Here is a 27,060-nt window from a genome sequence, read left to right on the forward strand (position 1 = left end):
AAAGGGAGCAGAGGGGGATAGACTTGCTGCACCCAACTGGAGGGAGAAAGAAGATGAGGGAGGGAATGGAATGAGATGCCAGGGATTGGAGGGAAGGGAGGGAGGAAGAGATGCCAGGGCATGGAGGGAAGGAGGAAAGTATCCCAGACCAAGGGAAAAGGAAGGAGGAGAAGACAAAGCATGGAGGGGGAGGGAGAGATGGAAGAAAAGGAAAGGAGTGAGATGCTAGAGAATCAGGGAAGGGAAGATACCAGACTATGGGGTGCGAAGGAAAAAAAGGAGAAGAGAGAGATGCCAGAGCATAGGGGACGGGATGGTGACAGAGAGAGAAAAATGGAGAGGTGGCAGAGCTGAAATCAATCATGTACAAAGGAGAAGAGAAGGGGCACAGGATAGACAGTTTAATGAAGGAGCATAAAAAGAGGGAAGATGCCATATGGAACGGGGAGAGGGCAGACAGTGGATGGAAGGGGCTAATGCTGTATGGAAGACAGAGCGGACAGAAGCTGGCTAGAAAGAAGAGTGAAGACAAGATGATTAAAGCAAAAACGACAAAAGGTAGAAAAAATTGTTTTGTTGCTTTACGTAGAATCAAGTAGTATTGTATCTATTGATTAAAGTTTATAAATAGGAAATAGAAATAAGGCAGTTTTTTGGGGACTAAACCCCTTTCGGTCAGGACAGGATACCATAACAGCAGGGGTGCCCAAATGGTCGAGTGCGATCGACCAGTAGATCGCAAAGGCAATGTGAGTCGATCGCGTTGCCTTGGCAATCTTTTTCTTCCTGCCTCTCTGAGCCAGGCCAGGCGCGTAGAAGCGCCGGACACACAAGACTTCACTTCCGACGTCAATTCTGACGTCAGAGAGGAAGTTCTGGGCCAGCCAATCGCTGCCTGGCTGGCTTGGAACTTCCTCTCCGTCGTTAGAATTGACATCAGAGGTGAAGTCTTGTGAGTCCGGCGCTTGTACATTCCTGGCCTGGCTCATGGAAGCAGGGAGAAATCGGCATGGTGGCTTAGGGGGTAGGGAAAGAATCGGGGAAGTGGAGAAATTGGCGCGATGGCTTGGGGGGGCGGGGGGAGAGAGAAAGAAAGAGACAGAAAGAAAAGGGGAGGGGCAGAAAGAAAAAATATTGGATTTATAGTCAGAAGAAGGAAGTGCAAACAGAGTCTCATGAAATCACCAGACAAAAAGATAGGAAAAATGATTTTATTTTCAGTTTAGTGATCAAAATGTGTCTGTTTAGAGAATTTATATCTGCAATAGCGGTTTGTAGCGCAGGGAGCCTATGAGCATCGAGAGCAGCACAGGGCATTCAGTGCATCTCCCTGCTCTAAAGACTGCTATTGCGATTTAGTAAAAAGGGAGGGGGTATATTTGTCTATTTTTGTATAATTGTTCCTGAAGTGACATTGCATAGAATCGTCTGACTTGATCTCTTTGAAAACCCACGGAATATAAATGATAATTAACATTTTCTCTGCATACAGTGTGCTTTGTGGTTTTTTTTAAAAATTTTATTGTTGGTAGATCATTTTGACTTGGTCATTTTAAAAGTAGCTCGCAAGCCCAAAAAGTGTGGGCACCCCTGCTGTTGAAGCAAGGGCAAAGTGGAAATGTCCAATCAAGATGGTGCACAAAAACAGAGTCTTTCAACTCATCTGATAAATCCAATGGTCTTTATTAATCCAAAACAAAATCGTACATCCAAAGCAACTCAATGACTCGACATGATCACGTTTCGGCCATCCGGCCTGCATCAGGAGTCTTAGAAGTCTTTGGGTAGCAAGTAGTCTTTAAATGGCAAATGGTCAAAAGTGAAACAATCATACCATTGCTCCAAGTCTGTAAATGCTGCAAAACCACACAACCTCATGTTCTTTACAGATTTTACTAACCACTTTAATGTACTAAACAAAAAATTACAAGGCATGGGAAAAACAGCAGAAAGCATGTTTAGTGACATCAAAGCTTTTGAGAGAAAATTGCATGTTTTTGAAAAAGACCTTGAGAGTGGACAGCTAAAATATTTTCCCAACCTAAAAATACATTTGGATAATTCTACAACATTTGTGGACAGTCATAAAAAAACACCAGGAAATCCACAAAGCATATTCCACCATTGTAGCCGAAGCAAAGGAGAATTTTAGTAAAAGATTTTCTCAGTTCCGTAAGATGGAGACAACCCTTTCATTTATAACTTCCCCAGAAAAGTCCACATATGAAGATCTTGATCTTTCCTGCTTACAGTGGTTGGATATTCAAAATTTGGAAATGGAGCTACTGGAATTTCAAGAAAGCTCTATCTGGAAAAGTAAATTCAATGACCTGCGTGCGGCTCTTGAACGTATTGAGTGTGAAAGGGTGACAAATGAAATCACTGCTAGCAGTTCTGAAAATGAAATCCTAAAAGCGTGGAATTCTCTGCCAGACAATTTTAAGTCCATGAAAGCACTTGGGATTGCTCTTCTTACTTTGTTTGGGTCATCCTATGCTTGTGAGCAGCTGTTTTCGGCTTTGAATCATATAAAATCTGATGCTAGAAACAGATTAACGGATGACATGAGTGCTGCATGTGTTGCTCTGAAATTAACGCACTATGAGCCAAGGATTGACAAGTTATCAGCATGCATGCAACAACAAAAATCACATTAATTTTTTTCAGAGCATGCCCAATGCATATGTTTACATGAAGCAGTATTTTCAGTTTGCAGTTAAGACACTTTCTAAGTTATTTAAATATTATTTAAAGATGTTATTTAAAAAAGGGACTTTACATGGCCCTGTTGTATTCCAATCTGGAATTTCCAATAAAAACGGTTGGTTTAATTGAAAGCTCTTTTGTTTTCTTTACATCATATTATTAGAAATGTAATGATTTAACTATTTTCTAATTTGATTGTAAATTTTACAAAAAAACATGTATAGACTCTTTGGGAATACACACCGAGTCTTGACACAGTTAACAGTTTTAAGAAGTTTATCTTTTTTTTTACTCAGGATACATTTGACATGTTATGTGAATAATACATTTAAAATATATTGTGTAACTGAATCAAATTCTTCCTAAATTCATTAAATTGAATGAAATCATTAAAACATTATAAATTGCCAATAAATTGAAATGAAAACCAAAGGATTGTGAATCAAATTAATTCTCTGACAATACAAAGATTCCAACCTTTAAAAATGATGTTACATAGTTCAGGCAACTTTATAGAGTTTTTAGATACTAAAATCTTGTTATTAAGGTTTAATTGACGTGCTGGCACTTTGAGGAAATTCTTTGGTTTTGTGCGGCAGTTTGGGCACTCGGGCTCAAAAAGGTTAGCCATCACTGCCCTAGAGGAAAGGAGGGACAGGGGAGATATGATTCAGACGTTCAAATACTTGAAGGGTATTAACGTAGAACAAAATCTTTTCCAGAGAAAGGAAAATGGTAAAACCAGAGGACATAATTTGAGGTTGAGCAAGTTAGGAAATTCTACTTTACAGAGAGGATGGTAGTTGCCTGGAATGTGCTCCCGAGAGAGGTGGTGGAGAGGAAAACGATGACGGAGTTCAAAGAAGCGTGGGATGAACACAGAGGATCTAGAATCAGAAAATAATATTAAATATTGAACTAAGACCAGTACTGGGCAGACTTGCACGGTCTGTGTCTGTATATGGCCATTTGGGGGAGGATGGGCTGGGGAGGGCTTAAATGGCTGGGAGGGTGTAGATGGGCTGGAGTAGGTTTTGACAGAGATTTTGGCAGTTGGAACCCAAGCACAGTACTGGGTAGATCTTTGGATTCTTGCCCAGAAATAGCTAAGAAGAAAAAATGTAAAAAAATTTAAATTGAATCAGGTTGGGCAGACCATTTGGGTCGTTATCTGCAGTCATCTATTATGTTACTATGTTATGTTACTATCTATAAATGCGCAATGCTAGAAGCTTCCTCAGGGGCAGACTCTTCGGCAGTGTCCCCAGATGAATATGTAGAGTTGTCACTTGGTCTTCTCTCATATGTTCACAAAAATTACAGGGTGGATGTGGTGGCAAAAGAGGACTCAGTATTTGAATCTTCAATTCTGACAGCAGGCTTATCTGTCCCATCCTAAACTCGGGGACTACTTTGATAGGTCCCAGTGTCTGTCACACTAGAAGGAAACATTAATTTCTTACCTCTGTAATCTTCTTTCTAGTAGACAGACACACAATTCTTGAAGCCCACCCTGTCAGATGTTTGTTTGTGGCTCTATCCTATGATACTATATTATTTGGAATGTCAATGAGGAAGAAAAGTCAAATTTCTGCAAAGAATAATAAGCTATTACTTATTATGACAGGAATTGCCATTCAGCAGATTACATTTAATTGGAAAAATTGGAATAGATTAGTGGAATTCACTATGTCATATATACAAGATAGAAAGAATGTTAGCCTTGCAGAAAGGTAATTTTAATAACTTTCAGGAGTTTGGAGGCCATTAATAGAATATTGTAATGAGTAGTTATTGGACTATCATTTTTCCCTAAAAGGTATAATTACAAAGTATGGGGGGGGATTTCTGATTTGATATTAAATTAATAGACAGAATATATATATATATAATATATTATATGATATATGTACTACATATGAATTAGTAGGATTGTGAGGGAGGGTTTAAATATGATGTAAGTTAAACTGATAGAGAAACAAGTGATATTGTTTAAGTTTAAATGTTATTTTATGATACACTTGTTGTAAGATGTAAAATGAATAAAGAATTTTTTTAAAAAGATGTTTGTTTGCCTACTTACTGCCTCAAAGGTGCTGAGGAATCCGGCTATCTTGTTTTCCTTTGTCCAGCCTTGACAAGAATAGAGGACAGGATTGCCATGTTGAAGAAGCTAGGAGGATATCTATGAAATCTCCCACACTTTTAGTGCAAGTTGGTGATTTTTGTTTTTCACCTTATTGCAAAAGTTTTGTTTATCTGTTATATGTTTAATGATATGAGCAGAACAGACGTGTTTCTTGGAGATTGTACGTGTACCCCCTCCCTCTTCTGTTTCTTCTCCAGGGCTGACTATCTGATTTGGTATGAACTGAGGAATTGGGAGGACAGCCCAGAAGGATGGGAGGCGGAGCAAAAGAATGCTAATGAAGCTCCTACAAGAATTCTCGTGAGAAGGGATTGACTTCCCACACCTTCAGGAATGGAATGTCTATCTACTAGAAAGAAGATTATTATGATGATAACCTAATCTTTTCCTGCACATTGAAGAATTTGCTGTGTCTGATGTGACTGTGCATGATAACATACGATAACTATAGGGTTGCTTGTGGAAGCTTTTGGAATTGGGGGGGGAGGACAACTTAGTTCTTATTACCACTTTCAACTGAAAACTTTACTTCAAATTTACTTGTATTTAAAGAAAACTAGAAGAGTCAACCTACTGATCCAGAAACTTTGGTTAAATGCTATACATGTTTTTGTCTAGAAAATTTACTATATTTTACGTAGCAAAACTAAATTTCCCCATAGTGAATAGTGATGAGATTTCTACTAGCCATGATGGTTTTTCAGAAAGTGTACATTCTGTGCAAGATGTTCTGTTTTGGGGTTTGAGGTGTTTTTTTTTGGGGGTTGCAAGTATCTAAGCTAACAAGATGTACTTCAGGTGTGAAAATAATAAGCATCCCTTCTCTAATGTGGGTCTCCTCTAGGAGTGCAAACCTCCTGTGGATGTTGCATTCCGCATGAACACTCCTGATTGCTTGGTACTCTGTGGGATCTAGTCTTGCTCCTATACTGGAAGTGCGGTAGTACTGACAACTCCACTACAGTGGGATTTGATGCTGTTAGTAGCATATTTAGCACACAGCACAATCCATTGCCTCTTTTTGGAAAACTGACTTAAGTGCCAACGATAGTGTCATTAACCTTTACTCCTTGAGCATGCTGAAAGGGCAGCCAGACATAGATAGTGTTGATATCATTTGACAAAGCTAACTTGAACCTCCTCTACAGAAGTCCAGAAAATTCTATAAGACTTTCTAAGCATTCGGAGAGTTCCCACCTAATAGTAACCAACTCTGCTTGTCAAATTTATGTTTGCTCTGAGCACAGAACCTCTGTTCTCTCTCTCATCTACTGCTTCTAATTTTAAAAAAAAATCTTACTGCCTTCACAATTCCCATTTATTTATTTCAAAGCATTTGGGATACTGCTCTTAACAGGTAAGTGATAGAGCAGTTTACAATATATAAAGTAAAGTGAAGTAAGAGTATTGTCGGTGCAATGGATGGCCACCAGGATGGTCTCGGGGCTCAAGGATCTATCGTACGAGGAAAGGCTGAAAAATTTGCGGCTGTACTCACTCGAGGAACGTAGGGAGAGAGGAGACATGATCGAGACGTTTAAGTATATTACCGGCCGTATCGAGATGGAAGAAGAGATTCTCTTTCTCAAAGGACCCTCAGCCACAAGAGGGCATCCGCTCAAACTCAGGGGCGGGAAATTTCATGGCGACACCAGGAAATATTTCTTCACCGAGAGAGTGGTTGATCCTTGGAACGAGCTCCCGGTGCAGGTGATCGAGGCAAACAGCGTGCAAGAATTTAAGAGCAAATGGGATGCCCATGTGGGATCCCTTAGAGGGTTAAGTCAAGGGAACCTGTCACCAGGAGTGGGATCCCTAGGATAGTAGACTTGGGGGTGGGTCAGTAGAGTGGGCAGACCTGATGGGCTATGGCCCTTATCTGCCGTCATCTTCTATGTTTTTATGTTTCATTGGATATACACATGAAGAAATAAACCTAGGTGGGAAGTGTGCAGTGCAACATCCATACACTGTATGTATAAGAGGAGAGATCTAAGGAATGTTATAAATAGAGTGAGCTACAGCATAGGATCATCCTATAATTGAGTTTGACTTAGCTGCATCCCTATTCCTGATGACAGAAACATAAGAACTTAAGAATAGACATACTGGGTCAGACCAGTAGTCCATCTAGCCCAGTTTCCTGTTTCCCAACAGTGGCTGAAAAGGATTCAGGTCCCAATTCCTGCCCCATACTTTCTCTGTCTCTGTCATATGTAAGTCAGGTACCTGGGGACACATCTTAAAGACCAGAAATCGTCTTCCAAAACATGTCCGTCTTTTATTATGAGTTTCACATCTTTTATACGAATCAGGTTTGTCAGCATGTGACGGCATGTGACGTAAATACAAACCATATATGGAAAGTCACATGAAACTTTAAACACATCAGCATTTTTCCTAGCTAGAGATTGAAGTCCACAGAGGGTCAGAAAAAGCCTTAACCAGCAGAGCTTCTTAACTAAATCTGTCTGTAAATACGGCTTAACAAAACAATTGAATTCACTTCACATTATCTCTGTTTAAACATTCCTGTCCTTATACCGTCTTCAAAGAAGGGAAAGATAAACAGGGCCTACCTTTGCATCTTTAAACAACATATGCCTAAGGACACTTACTAAAGTTCTGATACGTGTCCGTTCAGTGGCCAATCCAGGTCACAGTATCTGACAGAAACCCAAGTAGTAGCAACATTCCATTGATCCAGGGCAAACAATGGCTTCCTCCATGTCTATATCAATAGAAGACTATGGACCTTGTTCAAACCGTTCTTAAACTTTACCACTTATACCACATTCTCTAACAATGAGTTCTAGAGCTTAACTATTGTTTGAGTAAAAAAAAAATTCCTCCTATCTGTTTTAAAAGTACAGTAAAACCTTGGTGTGCGAGCATAATTCATTCCAGAAGCATGCTTGTAATCCAAAGCACTCATATATCAAAGCGAATTTCACCATAGGAAATAATGGAAACTCAGACAATTTGTTCCACAACCCAAAAACTTTAATACAAAATATTATATGTACTTGTATTGCAAGACCTCACTCATTTAGAACAGTCACTACACTACACTACTGCAGCGAGAGGAAAGAACCATCGGCTAAGTTGTGATGATGTGACATGTTTATACTGTATGTACAAGTATTGCAAGACTTTGCATGTTTAGAACAGTCACTACACTCTTGCAGGAAAAATTTGAATATGGAAATCCAGGAATCTCTAGATCTATTTAAAAAAAAAAGTTTAAGGATCCAATCTTTGTCTGGAGCCAAAGCCACAGACAATAAGAGAGTGGCTGAGATAGCCACTTCTCTATCTGATTGTTCCAGTAAAGTGGAAACGTCCAGAGAACTTTCTTGAGGTTTTCCAAAACCTTCTTTCTTCTGAGAATCCTGAGTCTTTGTAGGTAAATAATACACTCTTGACAAAGGTGGTAAAGAGTTCTCAGGAATTTTAAGTATTTCCAGAAAGCAACGCTTTATCATTTCTCTTGGGGAAATTGACTGAACCCTTGGAAAGTTAATTAAGCGTAAGTTATTAATATGACTACTGTTTTCAAGTACTTCCAATTTTCTCCTTATAATCAACCTCTTAGCACTGTTGGAACTTTGTTTATGGACTCCTGCTTCCCCTTTATTGTGCCAGATAGAAATTGGGCGGGTTCTGTTTGGGGATCCATCCAACCTGGCGGGTCTCGTGCTGGGACCTTCCCCCACCTCCCCATATTTTTGTAGTGGGCCTCAGCAGGAGGCCTGGCTACCTGGTTGGTCAACCCTCCAGCTTTGAGAGCCATGGAGTCTGTTCTGACTAAGTAAAAAGCAATACCAAAAAAATCCTGGGGTGTGCTGGTCTAAAGGGCTCATTTCCCTTTAAAACTGCCTTTTTTCTGTGTTTTTCTCTACTAACTGGCACTTTCTTTACAGCTAGGGCGGTTTTCAGCACAATGAGTTCTTTTAAAGAGAAAAAGAGCTCCTTGTACTCGTGGCTGGCCTATGCAAGCATTGTGCAGGCCAGAACAGTGGGGAAGCCTCGTCGGCAGCAGATGTCGGTGGCCAGGGCACCCTGTTGCATGTGCCTCGCGATTTGGCTTTGGATCGTGGGGAAGCCCGGGCTTCCCCTGATGCCAGCCAGCGATGGTCAGGGAGAAAAGGATTCCCTTCCCGCCATTTCGGCTGGGGATTCCCTTTTTGCATCGGTCGGTTCCTCGACCTCTGCTTCAGGAAAGTCCGAGGCTTTTCAGACACGACAGACCGCAGGAGCTCCGATTTTGGCGGTCTCTGGGCCAATTTCAACGGGAACCTCCTCCTTCCCCCTGTTCTGGAAATACAGGGGCAAGGTATGTCAGGGTCCCCTGCTGGGGCAGGGAGTCCCTTGGGGCCGTCGGGATTCTTTCCCCCTGAATTTGTTAGCACTTTGTTCAGCTTATGTGCTGGTGACAGGAGGTTCTGTGTCCACTCGGAGGGGGGGTGTTACCCTCGACATCTTCCCAGGTGTGACTCCACACAGCAGCGGTTTTGCCCCCCCTCTACTCCTCTCTCATCCAAACACCCCAAGGTCTCTTGGGATGAGGATTTTTTTCCCAGAGGAGCATGAGATGATTGATGAGGACACAGATCACAAATCCATTCCTTAAATGAAGGAGAAACATGCATATTCTACCTTCCCTTGCACTCTTAATTTGGGAGTAATCTATGTGCAGTTGCCTTACCTGGTTTGCCCCATAATGAGGGCTTTTCCTGAACAGAGTAACCTAACCACATAATCCCTCCTCCTTGGTTGAGTGAAGCTACCATCCACCCTATTAGACTACCAGTTATGCAACAGACTGGCAAGGGTAAGCAGTTGCCTTTAGGGAGGAACGCTTGCATATGCTCAGTCTTCTAGACTTTTCTGGGTTCTTGTACAGCACATTTGAGCTAGTGCCATTAGATGCTATGTGTGGCTGGCTAATGCTGGACAACACAAACCAAAGGATGGTAGTTTGCCATACATAAAATTTTATTGAAGATAAAATACCCCAACACCTGCATTTTAGCCTCCAACTGAGTCATGGGTAAGTAAAATTTGAAGACGCAGCAAATCCATTGCCATTCTGGTGAAGAAAATCTCGTAACACCACAAGGCAAAAAAGTTAGATTCCAAAATAAGACCTGTTAGCTAACAGGGAAATCAATGTGCTTTCAAGCAGCCTCAACTGGGACCAAAGCATAACATGTGCTCGGGCCGCTGTTATTTAATATATTCATAAATGATCTAGAAACAGGGACGAAGTGTGAGATAATAAAATTTGCAGATGACACCAAACTATTTAGGGGAGCTCGGACTAAGGAGGACTGTGAGGAATTGCAAAGGGACTTGAACAAACTAGGAGAATGGGCGACAAAATGGCAAATGAAGTTCAACGTTGAGAAATGTAAAGTATTGCATGTGGGAAGCAGAAACCCGAGGTACAACTATACGATGGGAGGGATGTTATTGAATGAGAGTACCCAAGAGAGGGACTTGGGGGTAATGGTGGACAGGTCAATGAAGCCGAAGGCACAGTGCGCAGCGGCCGCTAAAAGAGCAAATAGAATGCTAGGTATAATCAAGAAGGGTATTACAGCCAGGACGAAAGAAGTTATCCTGCCGATGTATCGGGCGATGGTGCGCCCACACCTGGAATACTGTGTCCAGTTTTGGCCGCCATACCTTAAGAAGGATATGGCGTTACTCGAGAGAGTTCAGAGAAGAGCGACATGTCTGATAAAAGGGATGGAATTTCCATACCTTTCATACGCTGAGAGATTGGAGAAACTGGGTCTCTTTTCCCTGGAGAAGAGGAGACTTAGAGGGGATATGATAGAGACTTATAAGATCATGAGGGGCATAGAGAGAGTAGAGAGGGACAGATTCTTCAAACTTTCAAAAAAATAAAAGAACAAGAGGCCATTCGGAAAAGTTGAAAGGGGACAGATTCAATACAAATGCCAGGAAGTTCTTCTTTACCCAACATGTGGTGGACACTTGGAATGCGCTTCCAGAGGACGTTATAGGGCAGAATACAGTACTGGGATTTAAGAGAGGATTGGACATTTTCCTGCTGGAAAAGGGAATAGAAGGGTATAAATAGAGGACTACTGCTCAGGTCCTGGACCTGTTGGGCCGCCGCGTGAGCGGACTGCTGGGCAAGATGGACCTCAGGTCTGACCCAGCAGAGGCATTGCTTATGTTCTTGTGTTCTTATGTCTTTGCTTGAAGCACTATGTAAAGTCATTGCCATGATGAATGGTGGTTCATTGTGAGATTTTCTTCTCTTGGATGGCAAAAGATCTTCTGTCTTCAAATTCCACTGCACTCCTGACACAGCCATGTTAAGTATTTTGTCTTCAATAAAGTTTTATGCATGCCATATTGCCATCCTCTATTCTTTTCTGATGTCTGCCTCTCTCCCTTTGTGATTGCTTAACCTGCTTTCCACAGAAAACTTCTGTCATAGGTATGTAATGTTACTTTCTTGTTTCCAACCAGTAGTAACAAGTTTATTTAGTTGAGGCCATTTTCCTATTTGTAATGTAAAATATGTCTTATGCAGCTTCACATTCTAGGAAGTGCAACTCTTGAAATTTTTCCCTTATTTTTCTTATAGGGTCAAGGTACAGATCGACTGCTTTCAACAGAATCTCATGATGAAGTAACAAATATCCTTCAGCAACCTTTGGCACTTGGTTATTTCGTATCAACTGCCAAAGTAGGTCCATTGCCCGACTGGTTTTGGTCAGCATGTCCTCAAGCACAAAATCAGTGTCCGCTCTTTCTAAAGGTACTACTGATTTTTTTTTTTAAGCACTCCTGTTAACAGATGAGCTTTATAGAAGTGAAGGTATTTGCATCTACTTGGGTGTGAGCTCTGTTGATGGGGGTATCACGCTTTGACCATATATCCCTTATACTAAAGAAGATTCATTAACTTCCAGTGCAATTTTGTATACAATATAAGATTTTGAAATTGGTTCACCAGGGGATATATGGTGAATTGACTAGTTACTTCAAAGATATTTTGTAAATATATATATGCAAGGATGTACGTTAGATCTGAAAGTTGCATCTTAGCTGTGGAAAGAAGAGGAGAGAGACATTATATTGATACAGCAAAACCTTCTTTTTCAGTGGCCAGTCCGGCTTTGTGGAATGACATGCCTAAGACCTTACATTTTTGTGAGAATGTGTTGAGGTTTGGGAAGCTGTTTTTGTCCAGGCATTTAACTGAAATGAGAATTTCCTGTATTTAGGGTGATTTCTATATTATGATTATTTTATGGGCATTTTGTTTATTTTATTGATGTAAATGAGGTTTATTGTTAAATGTTTGTTTAATTGATTTTGGATGTTTTTATTGTAAGCTGCCTAGGTTTTAGGTGGATAATAAATATTTTAAATAAATAAATATATCTGTACAAGTGCTGAATCACATAAGCAGGTTGTAAGCTTTAAATTTTCCATTTGAAATCATTTCCAGATTGGATTGAGTAAGCCTCTGCACGACACATTGATAAGATTGAACATGGATGCTTATGAGTGCTCTCACTTTAATCTTGAAAAGCTAGTCTCTTAGGAAGTCACATGATGCATTTGCATTGGCAGCAGCACATTGGAGAAACTTAATTTTCCCACAAATTTTGTAAATTAGTAAAGTGGTGCAAACATTAACCAACATTTACATGGGGTAATATTCAACCTGCATCAATTAGCATTTTTTAAATGCTGACAGGTGCGGGCAGAACTAGCCCCAGATATTCAGTGCCAGACCATGTCTGGGCACCAGCACTGAATATCTGAAACTAAGTGGGGCAGGCCACTGGAGCTTATGCAGGTCCTGGCCGATATGACTGTTTTGCTGGCTTTGGCTAAATATTAGCCTGGACTATATAGATAAAGAACCCTGGGAACTTCTGAAAACGCCCAACCTCATGCCTACCTTAACTCTCTGGTTGACCAATGAGGGTGACGGGAACAGTATCTTTTTTTTTTTTTTATTCTTTCAAGCCCATTCAATACACTGTTGCTCCAATTTCAATGATATGAGATTTGTGAATCAGGGATCTCTCTCTTCTAGAGAACATAAGAAGCGCCATCCCCGGATCAGACCTTTGGTCCATCAAGTCCGGTGATCCGCACACGCGGAGGCCCTGTCAGGTGTACACCTGGCGTAATTTTTAGTTACAAATTGTTGTATATACTACAAGCTGAATATCTTCAAATATATAACCACACCAAATTGATATTCAAAATAATTATACTGTCAAAAAACAAGTATAGTACTCTTTTCACTTTATATAAACGGTAAAAGACCTCAGTGTTTCTCAGAACTGAGAAACTAACTATGCCAGTAAAGATACTGTCATAGAGAAATACATCCTTGGTCTTATGTTCTACCGTTTATTTTGTTAATTTTTACTTAAATTTTTTTTACCTAGTTATTATCATGTGATTTTAAAAAGATTTTATAAGTTTCTTAGAAAAGTGAGCACTTATCTTAATTTTAACAGTGCAAAATCACCGCAGGAGTCATTCAAAGGTTCTAATGCGGTATCGTGAATAATTCCGCTTCAAGCTGATTCAATTCACATAGAAATTTCTTTTCTCAAGGGAGAACAATCCCAGTCTCTAAAGTCGATCCTCGTATTCCATTGTCTCCAAACATTTTACCAAAGGAGCAATGCTATCCAAAGTACGCTAAACAGTATAGTTCGATTGGTCTAACATTTCCTGTGAACGTGGAGTCTTTATTCAAGATGAAATTAATCTAGTCCAAAATAGTTTATGATCTATTATTTACTCTTGATGAGTAATTCTGTTAAGATGGTTTAAAAGCAGCCCTAAATGTTTTCTAATATAATGATTAGACCAAATTATTGATGACCATTTTATATCTATAGGAAGTAGATGTGATGAAACTTCCATACTATTGTCAAACAAATCTAGTTTGTGTACTACCTTGTTTCCCCAAAAATAAGACCTACCCTGAAAATAAGCCCTAGCAGGATTTTTGGGGTAGATATTATTGCACTTCTTCGAAGGTATTAACAAACGGATGGACCAAGGAGACCCCATAGACATCATATACTTAGACTTTCAAAAAGCCTTTGACAAGGTACCCCATGAATGCCTACTACAGAAACTGAAGAACCATGGGGTGGAAGGAGACGTACATAGATGGATCAAAAATTGGTTGGTGGGTAAGAAGCAAAGGGTAACATAGTAACATAGTAGATGACGGCAGATAAAGACCCAAATGGTCCATCCAGTCTGCCCAACCTGATTCAATTAAAATTTTTTAATATTTTCTTCTTAGCTATTTCTGGGCAAGAATCTAAAGCTTTACCCTGTACTGTGCTTAGGTTCCAACTGCCGAAATCTCTTAAGACTTACTCCAGCCCATCTACACCCTCCCAGCCATTGAAACCCTCCCCAGCCCATCCTCCACCAAAAGGCCATATACAGACAGGAGTGAAGGGCCACTACTGACTGGAGGGAGGGTCACAAGTGGTGTTCTGCAGGGGTCGGTACTCGGACCGCTGCTGTTCAATGTATTTATAATTGATCTAGAAATAGGGACGAAGTGCGAAGTAATAAAATTCGCAGACGACACCAAACTATTTAGTGGAGTTAGGACTAAAGAGGACTGCGAAGATTTACAAAAGGATCTGGACAAACTAGGAGAGTGGGCGACGAGATGGAAGATGAAGTTTAATGTAGAGAAATGTAAAGTCTTGCATGTAGGAAACAGAAACCCAAAGTACATCCATACGATGGGAGGGCTGGTAATGGGTGAAAGTACCCAAGAAAAGGACTTGGGGGTAATAATGGACAACATAATGAAGCAGTCGGCACAGTGTGCAGCGGCCTCTAAGAAGGCGAATAGAATGCTGGGTACTATCAAGAAAGGTATTACAACCAGAACGAAAGAAGTTATCCTGCCGTTGTATCGGGCGATGGTGCGCCCGCATCTGGAGTACTGTGTCCAATATTGGTCGCTGTACCTTAAGAAGGATATGGCGATACTCGAGAAGGTTCAGAAAAGAGCGACACGATTGATAAAAGGTATGGAAAACTTTTCATATACTGAAAGATTGGAGAAATTTGGGCTCTCTTCCCTAGAAAAACGTAGACTTAGAGGGGACATGATAGATCATGAAGGGTATGGAGAAAGTTGGGAGGGACAGATTCTTCAAACGTTCAAAAACTACAAGAACGAGAGGGCATTCGGAAAAATTAGGAGGGGACAGATTCAGAACCAATGGTAGGAAGTTCTTCTTTACCCAAAGGGTGGTGGACACCTGGAATGCACTTCCAGAGGGTGTGAAAGGACAGAGCACAGTTTTGGGGTTCAAGAAGGGATTGGATAATTTCCTGAAGGAAAAGGGGATAGAAGAGTATAGAGGATTACTATACAGGTCCTGGACCTGATGGGCCGCCGTGTGAGCGGACTGCTGGGCACGATGAACCTCTGGTCTGACCCAGGAGAGGCACTGCTTATGTTCTTACCCCAAAAATAAGCCCTAGTCCCAGGATTTGCTGGCAGTTTCCTTTACCTCCCTCCAATCCCTTGTGCAGCAGAACCCTTGAATGAGCACCCCCCCCCCGAGCTCCTGCCCCCATCCTTCCCTCCCATCCAAATCCCGCCGACCGTGAGCAAGCCCTACATATGATATCTCCCTAAGGAGCGTCAGGTCGGCAGCACTCTAAACAGTCTGCTTCGGCCTTGTCCACCCGTGAATTCACTCTGCCGCGCTACTGATGACATCATCAGTAACACGGCAGAGTGAATTCATGGGCGGACAAGGCCGAAGCAGCCTGTTTAGAGTGCTGCCAGCCCGACATTGCTTATGGAGGTATGTAGGACTCGCTCGCTGTCGTTGGGGTTCGGATGGGAGGGAGGGAAGGATGGGGGTTCTGCTGCACAAGGGATGGGAGGGAAAGGAAGCTGGACAAGGGTCTTGCTGCATGAGGGATGGGAGGAAGGGAAGCTGAGCAAGGGTCCTGCTGCACGAGGGAGGGGAGGAGAGATGCTGCACATGCGGGGTGAAGGAGAGGAAGGGAGAGATGACCATGTACACACCCCGAAAATAAGACCTAGTGCGTTTTTTGGGCCTAAAATTAATTTAAGACACTGTCTTATTTTTGAGGAAACACGGTATAAGTTATCCTAAAACAAGCAGGCAGCATACGAGGTCTGACAATTAAGTTCACAAAGTTGCCTCTTGGCAGCACTATACAAACAACTCGGTAAGGTTTCATAACTTTTGTATATCAGTGTCTTACAGCTGTGTTCGTGTTGAGTTGTGGCAGTGTCTTGCTGAGTGAAACATAGAAACATAGAAGATGACGGCAGAAAAGGGCTACAACCCATCAAGTCTGCCCACTCTGCTTACCCACCCCCTGTCTATGCCCTAATGACCCAATTTCCTTATCTTGACCCTCGTAGGGATCCCACATGGGTATCCCATTTATTCTTAAAGTCTGGCACGCTGTCTGCCTCGATCACCTGCACTGGAAGCTTGTTCCAATGATCAACCACTCTCTCTGTGAAGAAATACTTTCTGGTGTCGCCATGAAATTTTCCGCCCCTGAGTTTGAGCGGGTGCCCTCTTGTTGCCGAGGGTCCCTTGAGAAAGAAAATATCTTCTTCCACTTCGACACGTCCCGTGAGGTACTTAAATGTTTCGTTCATGTCTCCCCTTTCCCTACGTTCCTCAAGAGTGTAGAGCTGCAATTTGTTCAGTCTCTCTTCGTACGAGAGACCCTTGAGCCCCGAGATCATCCTGGTGGCCGTCCGTTGAACCGATTCAATTCTGCGCACATCTTTACTGTAATGTGGCCTCCAGAATTGCACACAGTACTCCAGATGAGGTCTCACCATGGCCCTGTACAACTGCATTATGACTTCAGGCTTTCGGCTGACAAAACTTCTATTGATACAACCCAATATCTGCCTTGCCTTAAATGAAGCCTTCTCCACTTGATTGGCAGTTTTCATGTCTGCACTGATGATTACTCCTAAATCTCGTTCTGCTGAAGTCCTAGTTAAAGTTTCTCTGTTCAAGAAGTACGTCCTGCATGGATTTCCACTTCCGAGGTGCATGACCTTACATTTCTTAGCATTGAAGCCTAGCTGCCAGGTTGAGGACCAACTTTCCAATGTAAGCAGGTCCTGCGCCATATAATTCTGTAAACTGCATTCACTTACTATATTACATAGTTTGGCGTCATCGGCGAATAGTGTTATTTTACCTTGAAGCCCTTGAGTCAGATCCCCTATGAATATGTTGAAAAGGAGTGGACCCAGGACCGAGCCCTGCAGCACTCCACTGGTCACCTCCGATGTTTTAGAGAGGGTACCATTAACCACCACCCTCTGAAGTCTGCCACTCAGCCAATCATTGACCCATGTAGTTAGTGTCTCTCCTAACCCCATCGATTCCATCTTGCTTAGCAGCCTGCGGTGTGGGACACTGTCAAAAGCTTTACTGAAGTCCAGGTACACGATGTCCAAAGACTCTCCCAAGTCCAACTTTCTTGTTACCCAGTCAAAGAAGCTGATGAGATTGGATTGGCAGGACCTACCCTTGGTGAATCCATGCTGACTGGGATCCCGAAGATTCCCTTTATTCAAGATCGTGTCCAATTTGCTTTTAATTATTGTTTCCATGAGTTTACACACTATTGATATGAGACTCACCGGTCTATAATTCGCAGCCTCTGCCCTGCAACCCTTTTTATGCAGAGGAACGACATTAGCTAATTTCCAGTCCAGGGGAACTTTCCCCTTACTTAGGGAGAGATTGAATAGCTCAGCCAACGGTTTCGCCAGGACATCGCTCAATTCTCTGAGCACTCTTGGGTGCAAATTGTCTGGTCCCATGGCTTTGTTCACCTTGAGTCTTGCCAGTTCACTGTAAACTTCACCTGGGGTGAACTCAAAATTCTGAAACGGGTCTTCTGTGCTTTGTGTTGCCTTCAACAGCGGACCGTGTCCCGGTGCCTCACAGGTGAAGACTGAGTAGAAGTATTCATTCAGTAGTTCGGCTTTATCGGAATCTGCTTCCACGTAACTTCCGTCCTGTCTTCTAAGGCGTACTATCCCGCCTGTGTTCCTTTTTCTGTCACTAATATACCTGAAGAAGGATTAGTCCCCCTTTTTAATGTTTTTTGCCAGAATTTCTTCCACTCGAAGTTTTGCCTCCCTAACTGCCATTTTGAACGCTGTAGACCTGGTCCTATATTCTACTTTTGCCTCTCTTTTCTCTGTGCGCTTGTAGGAGAGAAACGCTTTTTTCTTCTCCTTAATGAGGTGCGAGATCTCCGCGGTGAACCATTGGGGTTTATTGTTTCTTTGTCGTTTATTTACTGATTTTATGAAGCGGCTAGTTGCTTCATGTATGGTTAATTTCAGTGTTAACCACTTAGCTTCTACATCATCGGTCTCCGCTTGGTCCTGCAGCGTCCGATGGACAAAATCTCCCATGCGTGCGAAGTCTGTGCCCCGGAAATTGAGTACCTTTGTTTGATCTAGGGAAGCCTTTCCTAAGGTTGAACCATATTATGTTGTGGTCGCTGGAGGCTAGCGTATCTCCTACTGAGACCCCTGAGACTCTTTCCCCGTTGGTGAGTACCAGGTCGAGGATCGCCTGGGCCCTAGTGGGCTCCGTTACCATTTGTTTGAGACGTGCTCCCTTTATGGAGGTTAAGAGCCTCCTGCTACCGCTGCTTGTCGCTGAAAATGAGTTCCAGTCTGCATCAGGCATATTGAAGTCCCCTAGCAGTACAGCTTCTCCTCGTAGAGTGATATTCTCTATGTCTTCAATTAATTCTGCGTCCATGTCTTCCAGTTGTCTTGGGGGTCTGTATACCACGCCTAGATACAGGCATTTTTCTCTGCCTCTTGCCAGGTTTACCCAGAGGGACTCCCCGGTGTACTTGACATCTGTGATCCTGGTGGTTTTGATGTCCTCTTTAATGTATAGAGCTACCCCCCCTCCTAACCTGCCCTCTCTGTCCTGACGAAGTAGATTGTAGCCCGGTATAGCCATATCCCACCCATGTGAGTCCGTGAACAAAGTTTCAGATATTGCCACCACATCTAGGTCGGCATTCCTTATTTCAGCCTCCAATTCTAGAATTTTGTTACCTAAACTGTGTGCATTGACATACATGGCCCTCCATATCTTGTGTTTGCTAAGTCCCTGTGAGGCGTATCCTACCCGAGTCGGTGTGACTCCCAAAGAACTGTTTGCAATGTGGGTACTTACCTTGGACATGGAAGCAGAGTTTTGACTCACCTCATCAGGATAATTCCTTTCTGCACTAATATGTGAATGGGTACCCTCCCACGACTTACCTAGTTTAAAGCCCTGTGAAGCAGGCGGGCTAGTCGGTGTCCGAAGACGTTCTTACCCCTACTGGTCAGATGGAGTGGCGTTCATTATTGTTGCATGTTGATGTGTGCTGTTGCGAGAATATCGGAGCTTGAATTAGAGCAACGAACAGAAAATTTCTTGTTAAACTTGGCAAGAGTGGAAGTGAAATCTGGGACATGTTAGTCTAAGTATATGGGGATAATGCCATGAAGAAAATGGCAATGTACAAATGGCAGAATAAAAATGAAACTGGAGAGATGGCGAAGCGACAGAAGCAGGATCAAATTACCCCGACTAAAGTTCCGTTTCCGGGAGACGCGTCGGAGGAGCTGAGCAAAGCCGAAGTTATGGGGGAATTAAGGCAGATCAAACAAATGCTAAAAGAAAACGCAAGTAACATGGCGGAGATGAAAGAAGAAATTCTGAATATTCATAGGCAAATTGAATTGACAAATAAAAGAACCACAGAGTTGGAGTCTAAAATTGAGGTTTTAGAATGTGCAGAAAGAAGATGCAAAAGTGACAGTTTGGCGATTATTGAATTAAAAAATCAGCTGGAAGATTATGAAAACCGTGGCAGAAGAAAGAATGTGAAACTTTTTGGTTTACAAGAAAATTTGGAAGGATGAAATGCCATACAGTTTATAGAGAATCTAATACCCAAGCTGCTACAGTTAGATTTCAAACAGCCTATAGAAATAGAACGTGAACACCGGATTCCAATAAAACATTTGGATAATCAGGGAAGACCAAGACTATTAATATTTAAGATGTTACGTTATCAACAGACAATAGACATTTTAAATGCAGCTAAATGTGAAAAAAATTTAAACTACAAAGGGTCCAAAATATGTTTTTTGCCTGACTTTGCTAAAAATACATCAAATACTAGGAAACAATTCCTCACAATGAGACCTCAATTAAAGGAAAAAGGGTATAAATATGGTTTATATTATCCAGCAAAAATGAGAGTCTCTTGTGGGGATAAATCTTTATATTTTGTTGACCCGGAGAAGTTAAGGATCTTTCTCTCAAAATCAGAACCTATGGCATTTTAGAGAGTTGTTTGGTGGACTGCAATGACATTAAACAAAGCTGACAGAACTAATCCATGAGACTCAAGTTTGGATTGATTGATTAAAGAGACAAATATGAAAGATCAGACAAATTAATAAACTGATAAAAGGGAAATAGACAGTAATGGAATGATGATAAGAAGGAAGCAGGATGGACCGATTACAGACACTGCATTTGTGTAAAAGGAATGAATGGCAGATGATATTAAAAAAAAACCCAAAACATACGAATATGTTTGCCTATGCTAAGATAAGGAGAAAGAACTAAGATTAAACATTTTTCTGAGGGGAAAGAAAGCGTCACTGATGAAAAAAGGACAGAGCGATCAGTGATAAGCAGAACTGTTGAAAACATTGCAAAACTCTGTCGAATTGTGTGTCAAAATCATCAGCTAGCTGTGAGAAGCATATCAGATCAAGTAAACATTGATAGAGAAACAGGAAAATCTGATCTGAAAATCTTGGCATCTGTGCATATCACTTTAAAAACAAAAGGTTCGAAGACTGCCCATACTGCACATACTAATAAAGAACATAAGAATTGCTGCTGCTGGGTCAGACTAAATGAGTCCAGCCTCACCTGCATACATTCCAGTTTAGTAGGAACTTGTCCAACTTTGTCTTGAATCCTTGGAGGGTGTTTTCCTCTATAACAGACTCCGGAACAGCGTTCCAGTTTTCTAACACTCTCTGAGTGAAGAAAAACTTCCTTACGTTTGTACGGAATCTATCCCCTTTCAGCTTTAGAGAGTGTCCTCTTGGAGGAGTGTCTACCTTGGAGAGGGTGAACAATCTGTCTTTATCTGCTAAGTCTATTCCCTTCAGTATTTTGAATGTTTCGATCATGTCCCCTCTCAGTCTCCTCTTTTCAAGGGAGAAAAGGCCCAGTTTCTCCAATCTCTCACTGTATGCAACTAGTCTCTGGACCCTTTCGAGTAGTACCGTGTCCTTCATGTACAGCGACCAGTACTGGACACAGTACTCTAGGTGAGGGCACAACATGGCCCAGTACAGCGGCATGATAACCTTCTCCAATCTGTTCGTGATCCCCTTCTTAATCATTCCTAGCATTCCGTTCGCCCTTTTTGCCGCCGCCACATATTGCGCGGACAGCTTCATCAACTTGTCGATCAGAACTCCCAAGTTTCTTTCCTGGGTGGTCTCTCCAAGTACTCCCCCGGACATCCTGTATTCCTTTATGAGATTTTTGTCACTGACGTGCAACACTTTACACTTATCCACGTTGAAGCTCATTTGCCATGTCGATGCCCATATCTCGAGCTTGATTATGTCACGTTGCTGATCTTCGCAATCCCCCTGTGTCTTCACTACTCTTAATAACTTTGTATTGTCCGCAAATTTAATCACTTCACTCATCGTGCCAATGTCCTGATTGTTTATAAAGATGTTGAAGAGCATGGGTCTAAGCACCGAGCCCTGCGGCACCCCACTGGTGATGCTCCTCCAGTCCGAGTATTGTCCATTTATCCCCACTCTGTTTCCTATGCTCCAGCCAGTTTTTAATCCACGTGAGTATTTTACCCTCGATTCCATGGCTCGCAATTTTGCAAAGTAGTCGTTCATGTGGAACCTTGTTGAACGCCTTCTGAAAATCTAGATATACAATGTTGACCGGATCGCCCTTGTCTATCTGCCTGTTTACTTCCTCGAAGAAGTGCAGCAAGTTCGTCAAACAAGATCTGCCTTTACTGAAACTGTGCTGGCTGGTCCTCATCAGACCGTGTCCATCAAGGTGATCAATGCCTCTACCATCTTTCCCGGTACCAAGGTCAGACTCACAGGTCTGTAGTTTCCCGGATCTTCCCTCGAACCTTTTTTGAAGATCGGCGTAACATTCGCCACCTTTAGTCCCTTTCAGTTCCTTGATGACCCTCGGATGGATGCCATCTGGTCCCGGGATCTATCGCTGTTAAGCCTATAGATTTGCTTGCATACATCTTCTAGATTGACTGTCAACCCTGTCAGTTTCCCGTCTTCATTTCCAGCATATAGTCTGATGGGTTTCGGTATGCTATGTATATCAGAACTCCCAAGTTTTTGTAAATACAGACACAAAAAATGTGTTCAGTTTGTCGACGATTGCTACAGTACTTCCTTTATTGCATGGTCATCCAACAGTCCCACCGCTTCCTTCGCGGGTCGTTTCCCCTTAATATATCGAAAGAACGGCTTGAAGTTTTTTGCCTCCTTGGCTATTTTTTCCTCGTAGTCTCTTTTGGCCCCTTTTACCGCTTTATGGCACCTGCATTGATGTTGTTTGTGCTTACTCCAGTTTTCGTCCGTTCTTTACCTTTTCTATTCCTTAAATGAAGTTTTCTTGTCTCTGATTGCTTCCTTCACCTCTACAGTGAGCCACGCCGGTTCCTTGTTCTTTTTCCTCTTGGATCCCTTGTTGATACACGGTATATATAGATTTTGCAGCTCGGTGACTGTGCCCTTAAAAAGGGACCAAGCTTGCTCTAGCATTTTTACAGTACTTTTCTTCTTCTTAATCTTCTTCCCCACCATAAGTTTCATCCCTTCGTAATTCCCTTTTTGGAAGTTCAGTGCCGTGGCCGTCGTTCTGGACCGATGATCTGGTTATTTGGGTGGAGATCCTATTTGTCCTTTTTTCTGACTGTACCCCCCTTGCCAGTCAGGTTTTCAGGATATCCACAATGAATATGCATAAACTTGATTTGCATACACTGCCTCAATTATATGCAAATTTCTTTCATGCATATTCATTGTGGATGTCCTGAAAACCTGACTGGCAAGGGGGTGCAGTCAGAAAAAAGGAAAAATAGGATCTCCACCCAAATAACCAGATCAAAGCAAAAAATGGAGTCCAAAATAGTCTAACCAAGGGATTGAAAATGACTCAATATTGTAGAAAAATTGGCCCAAAAATGGGGGTCCCGGTTTATATTCGGGTCAATGCCACCTCACAGATTTTTTTTTTTAAGGCCGCCGCAAGGCTCTGCTCCCCTTCTCTTCCCTATTATACCTCTGCCAATCCGTGGTGGAGGTGCAGCGAGTAGGAGCAAGCTTTTCAAACTCCTGCCCTGCTGCTAACTGGCTGCGTGATCAAATTTCCTCATCTGAGCAGCACGAGCAGCAGCACGATTTGGCGCTGCTTCTCGGCCCTCAGCGGCTTCCTTACTGGCTCCCGTGAATTCACGAGAGCCAGTAAGGAAGCCGCTGAGGGCCGAGAAGCAGCTCCAAATCGCGCTGCTGCTTGTGCCGCTCAGATGAGGAGTGGAGAAAAAAGGTAACATTAAGAGTGACTTATCTGACTTATTAGAGGTTAAAGACACTTGTCCCAAGGTCTTGGGGAGTGTCTTTGGGAGAGATAGTCTTTGAACCTTGGCTTTCCTCTGACACAGACACTGCTCTAATCATTAGGTAGCTCAGCCACAGTGAAGTTTGATGATACTGGTAACATATTTAGCACTGATTATGATTATAATGGATTGTACCAAATACATAATTTGACCATTAAGTGTAAAGTGCACACATTTGTGGCAAACAAGTCATTTTCCTTTTTCTTATGTCCAACTAGTAGTAACTTGAGCCTGTGAATTTACTTTTAGTTCTGAGCAGTAACATTTTTTGCGTATTAACTATTATATGGAGCATAACCTGTGTCTTTTTCTCTGTTTATTCATTTAGGCCTCTCTGCACCTACATGTGCCTTCAGTGCAATCAGATGAGCTGCTCCACAGTAAACACTCCCACCCTCTTGATTCAAATCAGACTTCAGATGTCCTCAGGTAAGCTGCCTAGTCCTTCACATGTATGCTGGGTTTATTTTTTTGCATAGCTTCAGTTCTTAACTTTGCTGCATGACTAGGACACCAATGAAAAAAATAAAAGCTTGTTTTTTGAATTGATTTGATCTAACTTTACCTTTGTTGAAATATCCCACAGTGCTTGGAATTTTGAGCTTAAAATGGAAAATATTGCTTCTTGTACAATTCTGTTCTATTCTTGGATAAGTGGGTTATGCATCTATGATCGCCAGACAGCTTGTAGGAAGCCTTATTTACATAATATTTTCAACCCCTCCCCTCTTACCTCAGGAGTGCCCTCCAGGAATTCATTTGCATTCCTACAAGCCAGAGACTAGGAACTAGTCTTTTCTGCTTGTGTTTATTTTTTCTTTAAACTCAGTCTTGATTGCGATTCATGTCTTTGTGTTGCAGAGGTTCCCCGCAGGGACAGCTTTGACTACGGGAGATTGCAGTCTTTGCAGAAAGTCTGTTCTGAGGGGTTGGCTGTTTAGCAGTTCACCTTCCAGACAGCCTGCATTTTCGGATCAGGGCTTAGGGATCATTCCTTTAGGAGATTGCTCATCCCAGGTTTGTCCGCTAGTAGATTGCAGGCTGTGTGGCTCCTTGGAGATGTGCCCAGGATCAGAGCTGATTGTGTCCCTCCGCCAAGTTGCGTCCATGTGGGTATCCGGTGGTAGTAGTGGTCTCCGGCTGTTGATATCTGGCCAATAGGGCAGTCAGAAGACCAGAAGTCCAGTTTGCATGCTTGTTGAGGCAAAGGATCTCCCTGTAAGCTGTTTCAACTTCTTTCCCTGCAGTTTCATCACTTCATGACAGTGAGTTCAGAGCTGACAGCCTGTTTGTAGCAATTTTTTTTTTTTTTTAGGGGGGGGTGTGTGTCTCCAAAAGTGGATTATCCCAGGACAAGCAGGCATGATATTCTCACATGTGGGTGGGGGTGACGTCATCTACGGAGCCCCGGCGCGGACAGCTTTTCAAGCAAACTTGATTAAAGTTTCAAGTTTGCACACTGCACCACGCATGTGCGTGCCTTCTCGCCCACTAGAGGGCGCATCCCACCTCGTGGTCCTCAGTTCAAATTTTTCCGCGGAGCAAGAAAGCCCTGTGGATCTGAGCTCCAGTGTTTTTGCCTTCTAGCTGCCGCGTTTAGTTTGTTTTCCTTCGAATTAGTTCGCGGTGCTGTTTCTTTCTTTTCGTTTCTCTTCAAAAAAAAAAAAAAAAAAAAAAGGTCTTTCGTTTTTCATCGGACTCCGGGGGCTCCCGGAATCCGTGGCCGCGGGACGTCGGTACGTTCCCGGCCTTCTTCTTTTTCTTCGTGGATGTCCCGTCCTGTTACGGGATTCAAAAAGTGCAGCCGGTGCGAGAGGTTGCTTTCCATCACTGACCCTCACCGGTGGTGCATCGTCTGTCTTGGGCCCGAACATCCGACAGACTCGTGTGATCGCTGTGCTACCTTCCAAAACAGGGCCCTCCGTCGCCGTAAGGCAAGAATGGCCGAATTGTTCGCCGTCGACGCACCGCCTAAGGCCTCGACGTCGGCCTCGGCTTCGGCCCCGGCCTTGACCTCGGCCTCGGCGTCCTCGGGGGCCTCGGCCTCGCCTCGGCCCTCTTCCTCGAAGGCCTCGTCAGTGAAGCAAGAAGCCATCCTCGAGTCAGGCCAAGGCGGGTGGGTCGACCCCGGCCCCGCATCGGACCTCGACTCCGCACACCCCGAGGGAATACTCGAAACCGAGGTCGCCCTCCAGGGAGTGTGCCCCGGACTCGGAACTCCCCACCTTCGTGGGGATTCCGGCCTTCCAGGATCTCCTCCGAGCTCTGATCTCATCGGAGCTGTCGGGAGCCCTGGAAGTGTTGCAGCGTGCTGCGGTTCCGGCGGCCTCGACCTCGGCCGGGACGCCTTCGGTCTCGGAGGCCCCGGCCTGGGCTCCCTCGGGAGCCCCGACCTCGGCGACCTCGGTCTCGGGTACGGTGGCCCCGTTCACCTCGGTCTCGGCCCCGCCCCGGACCTCGACCTCGGGGGAACCCCCTGAGCGGAGTGTAAGGCCCAAGGAAAAGTTGCGCAGAGTGCGCCGTCTTTCCTCCTCTTCCTCCGGGTCTTCCAGACACGCCTCGCCCTCGACGCGACCTCGGACGGGGCGTCGATCGAGGAAGTCTAAGCGGCCCCGAGGCTCGCCTCGGCGCGACCGTTCCTCGTCGTTCGGGGGCGAGGCGCTGCAGGTGTCGGAGTTGCGCCTCGACAACCCGAGGCTCCTCCGCTCACCCCATGGGAAGTCTTCCCGGGCCGCCTCGCCGAGGAAACGGGAGAGTGTCCCACGAACCCCGGGGTCCTCACCCAAGGGTTCTGCGAGGAGGATAACTTCCCCTTCCCCCTCGAGGGCCCTCGAGAGCGGATCCTGGGATTCGGGATCGGTTAGGGACCCTCATTATTCCCATGAGGCCTCCCCCCTCTCCTCGGTGGGGCGGTCGAGAACCCCCTCTCCCCAGGCTAGGCCGTCCTCATTTTCATCCTTCGTTCAGGACATGGCCCAAGCCCTGGGGATTGACCTGATGGTAGGCTCTCGGTATTCCAAAGAATTTTTGGAGGAACAGGACCTCCCCACTCTTCCTAGGGAGGTGCCTAGACTACCTCTCAACAGTGTCCTTCTGCAAACCTGGCTGAAGAACTTGTCAAACCCTCTTACAGTCACGTCTGTGCCTTCAAAAATGGAATCGAAGTATAGGACGATTCCCCCTAAAGGGTTCGATAAGGCGCAGCTCTCACACCAGTCTCTTCTGGTGGAGTCTGCTCTTAAAAAATCTCAGCCCTCACGGGTTTCTGCGGCGGTTCCACCAGGCAGGGAGGGGCGGACCCTGGACAAGTTTGGCCGTCGCCTCTATTCAAATTCCCTGATGGCCACCAGGGTTCTAAATTACGCCTTCACCTTTTCCTCCTTTTT

The 27,060-nt window shown here is 43.6% G+C and overlaps 1 protein-coding gene across 1 annotated transcript in view; it reads left to right on the forward strand.

The window, feature by feature from the left end:
- Window positions 1-27,060, forward strand: part of MED13 (mediator complex subunit 13) — a 432,233-nt gene that overhangs the window by 386,471 nt on the left and 18,702 nt on the right. Inside the window, exons 28-29 of the mRNA XM_033922821.1 lie at window positions 11,484-11,657; window positions 24,003-24,103. Of these exons, the coding sequence (XP_033778712.1) occupies window positions 11,484-11,657; window positions 24,003-24,103 (275 nt within the window). The remainder of the gene's footprint in view (window positions 1-11,483; window positions 11,658-24,002; window positions 24,104-27,060) is intronic.

The sequence above is a fragment of the Geotrypetes seraphini genome, chromosome 15 (assembly GCF_902459505.1).
Source record: "Geotrypetes seraphini chromosome 15, aGeoSer1.1, whole genome shotgun sequence".
Taxonomy (NCBI): domain Eukaryota; kingdom Metazoa; phylum Chordata; class Amphibia; order Gymnophiona; family Dermophiidae; genus Geotrypetes; species Geotrypetes seraphini.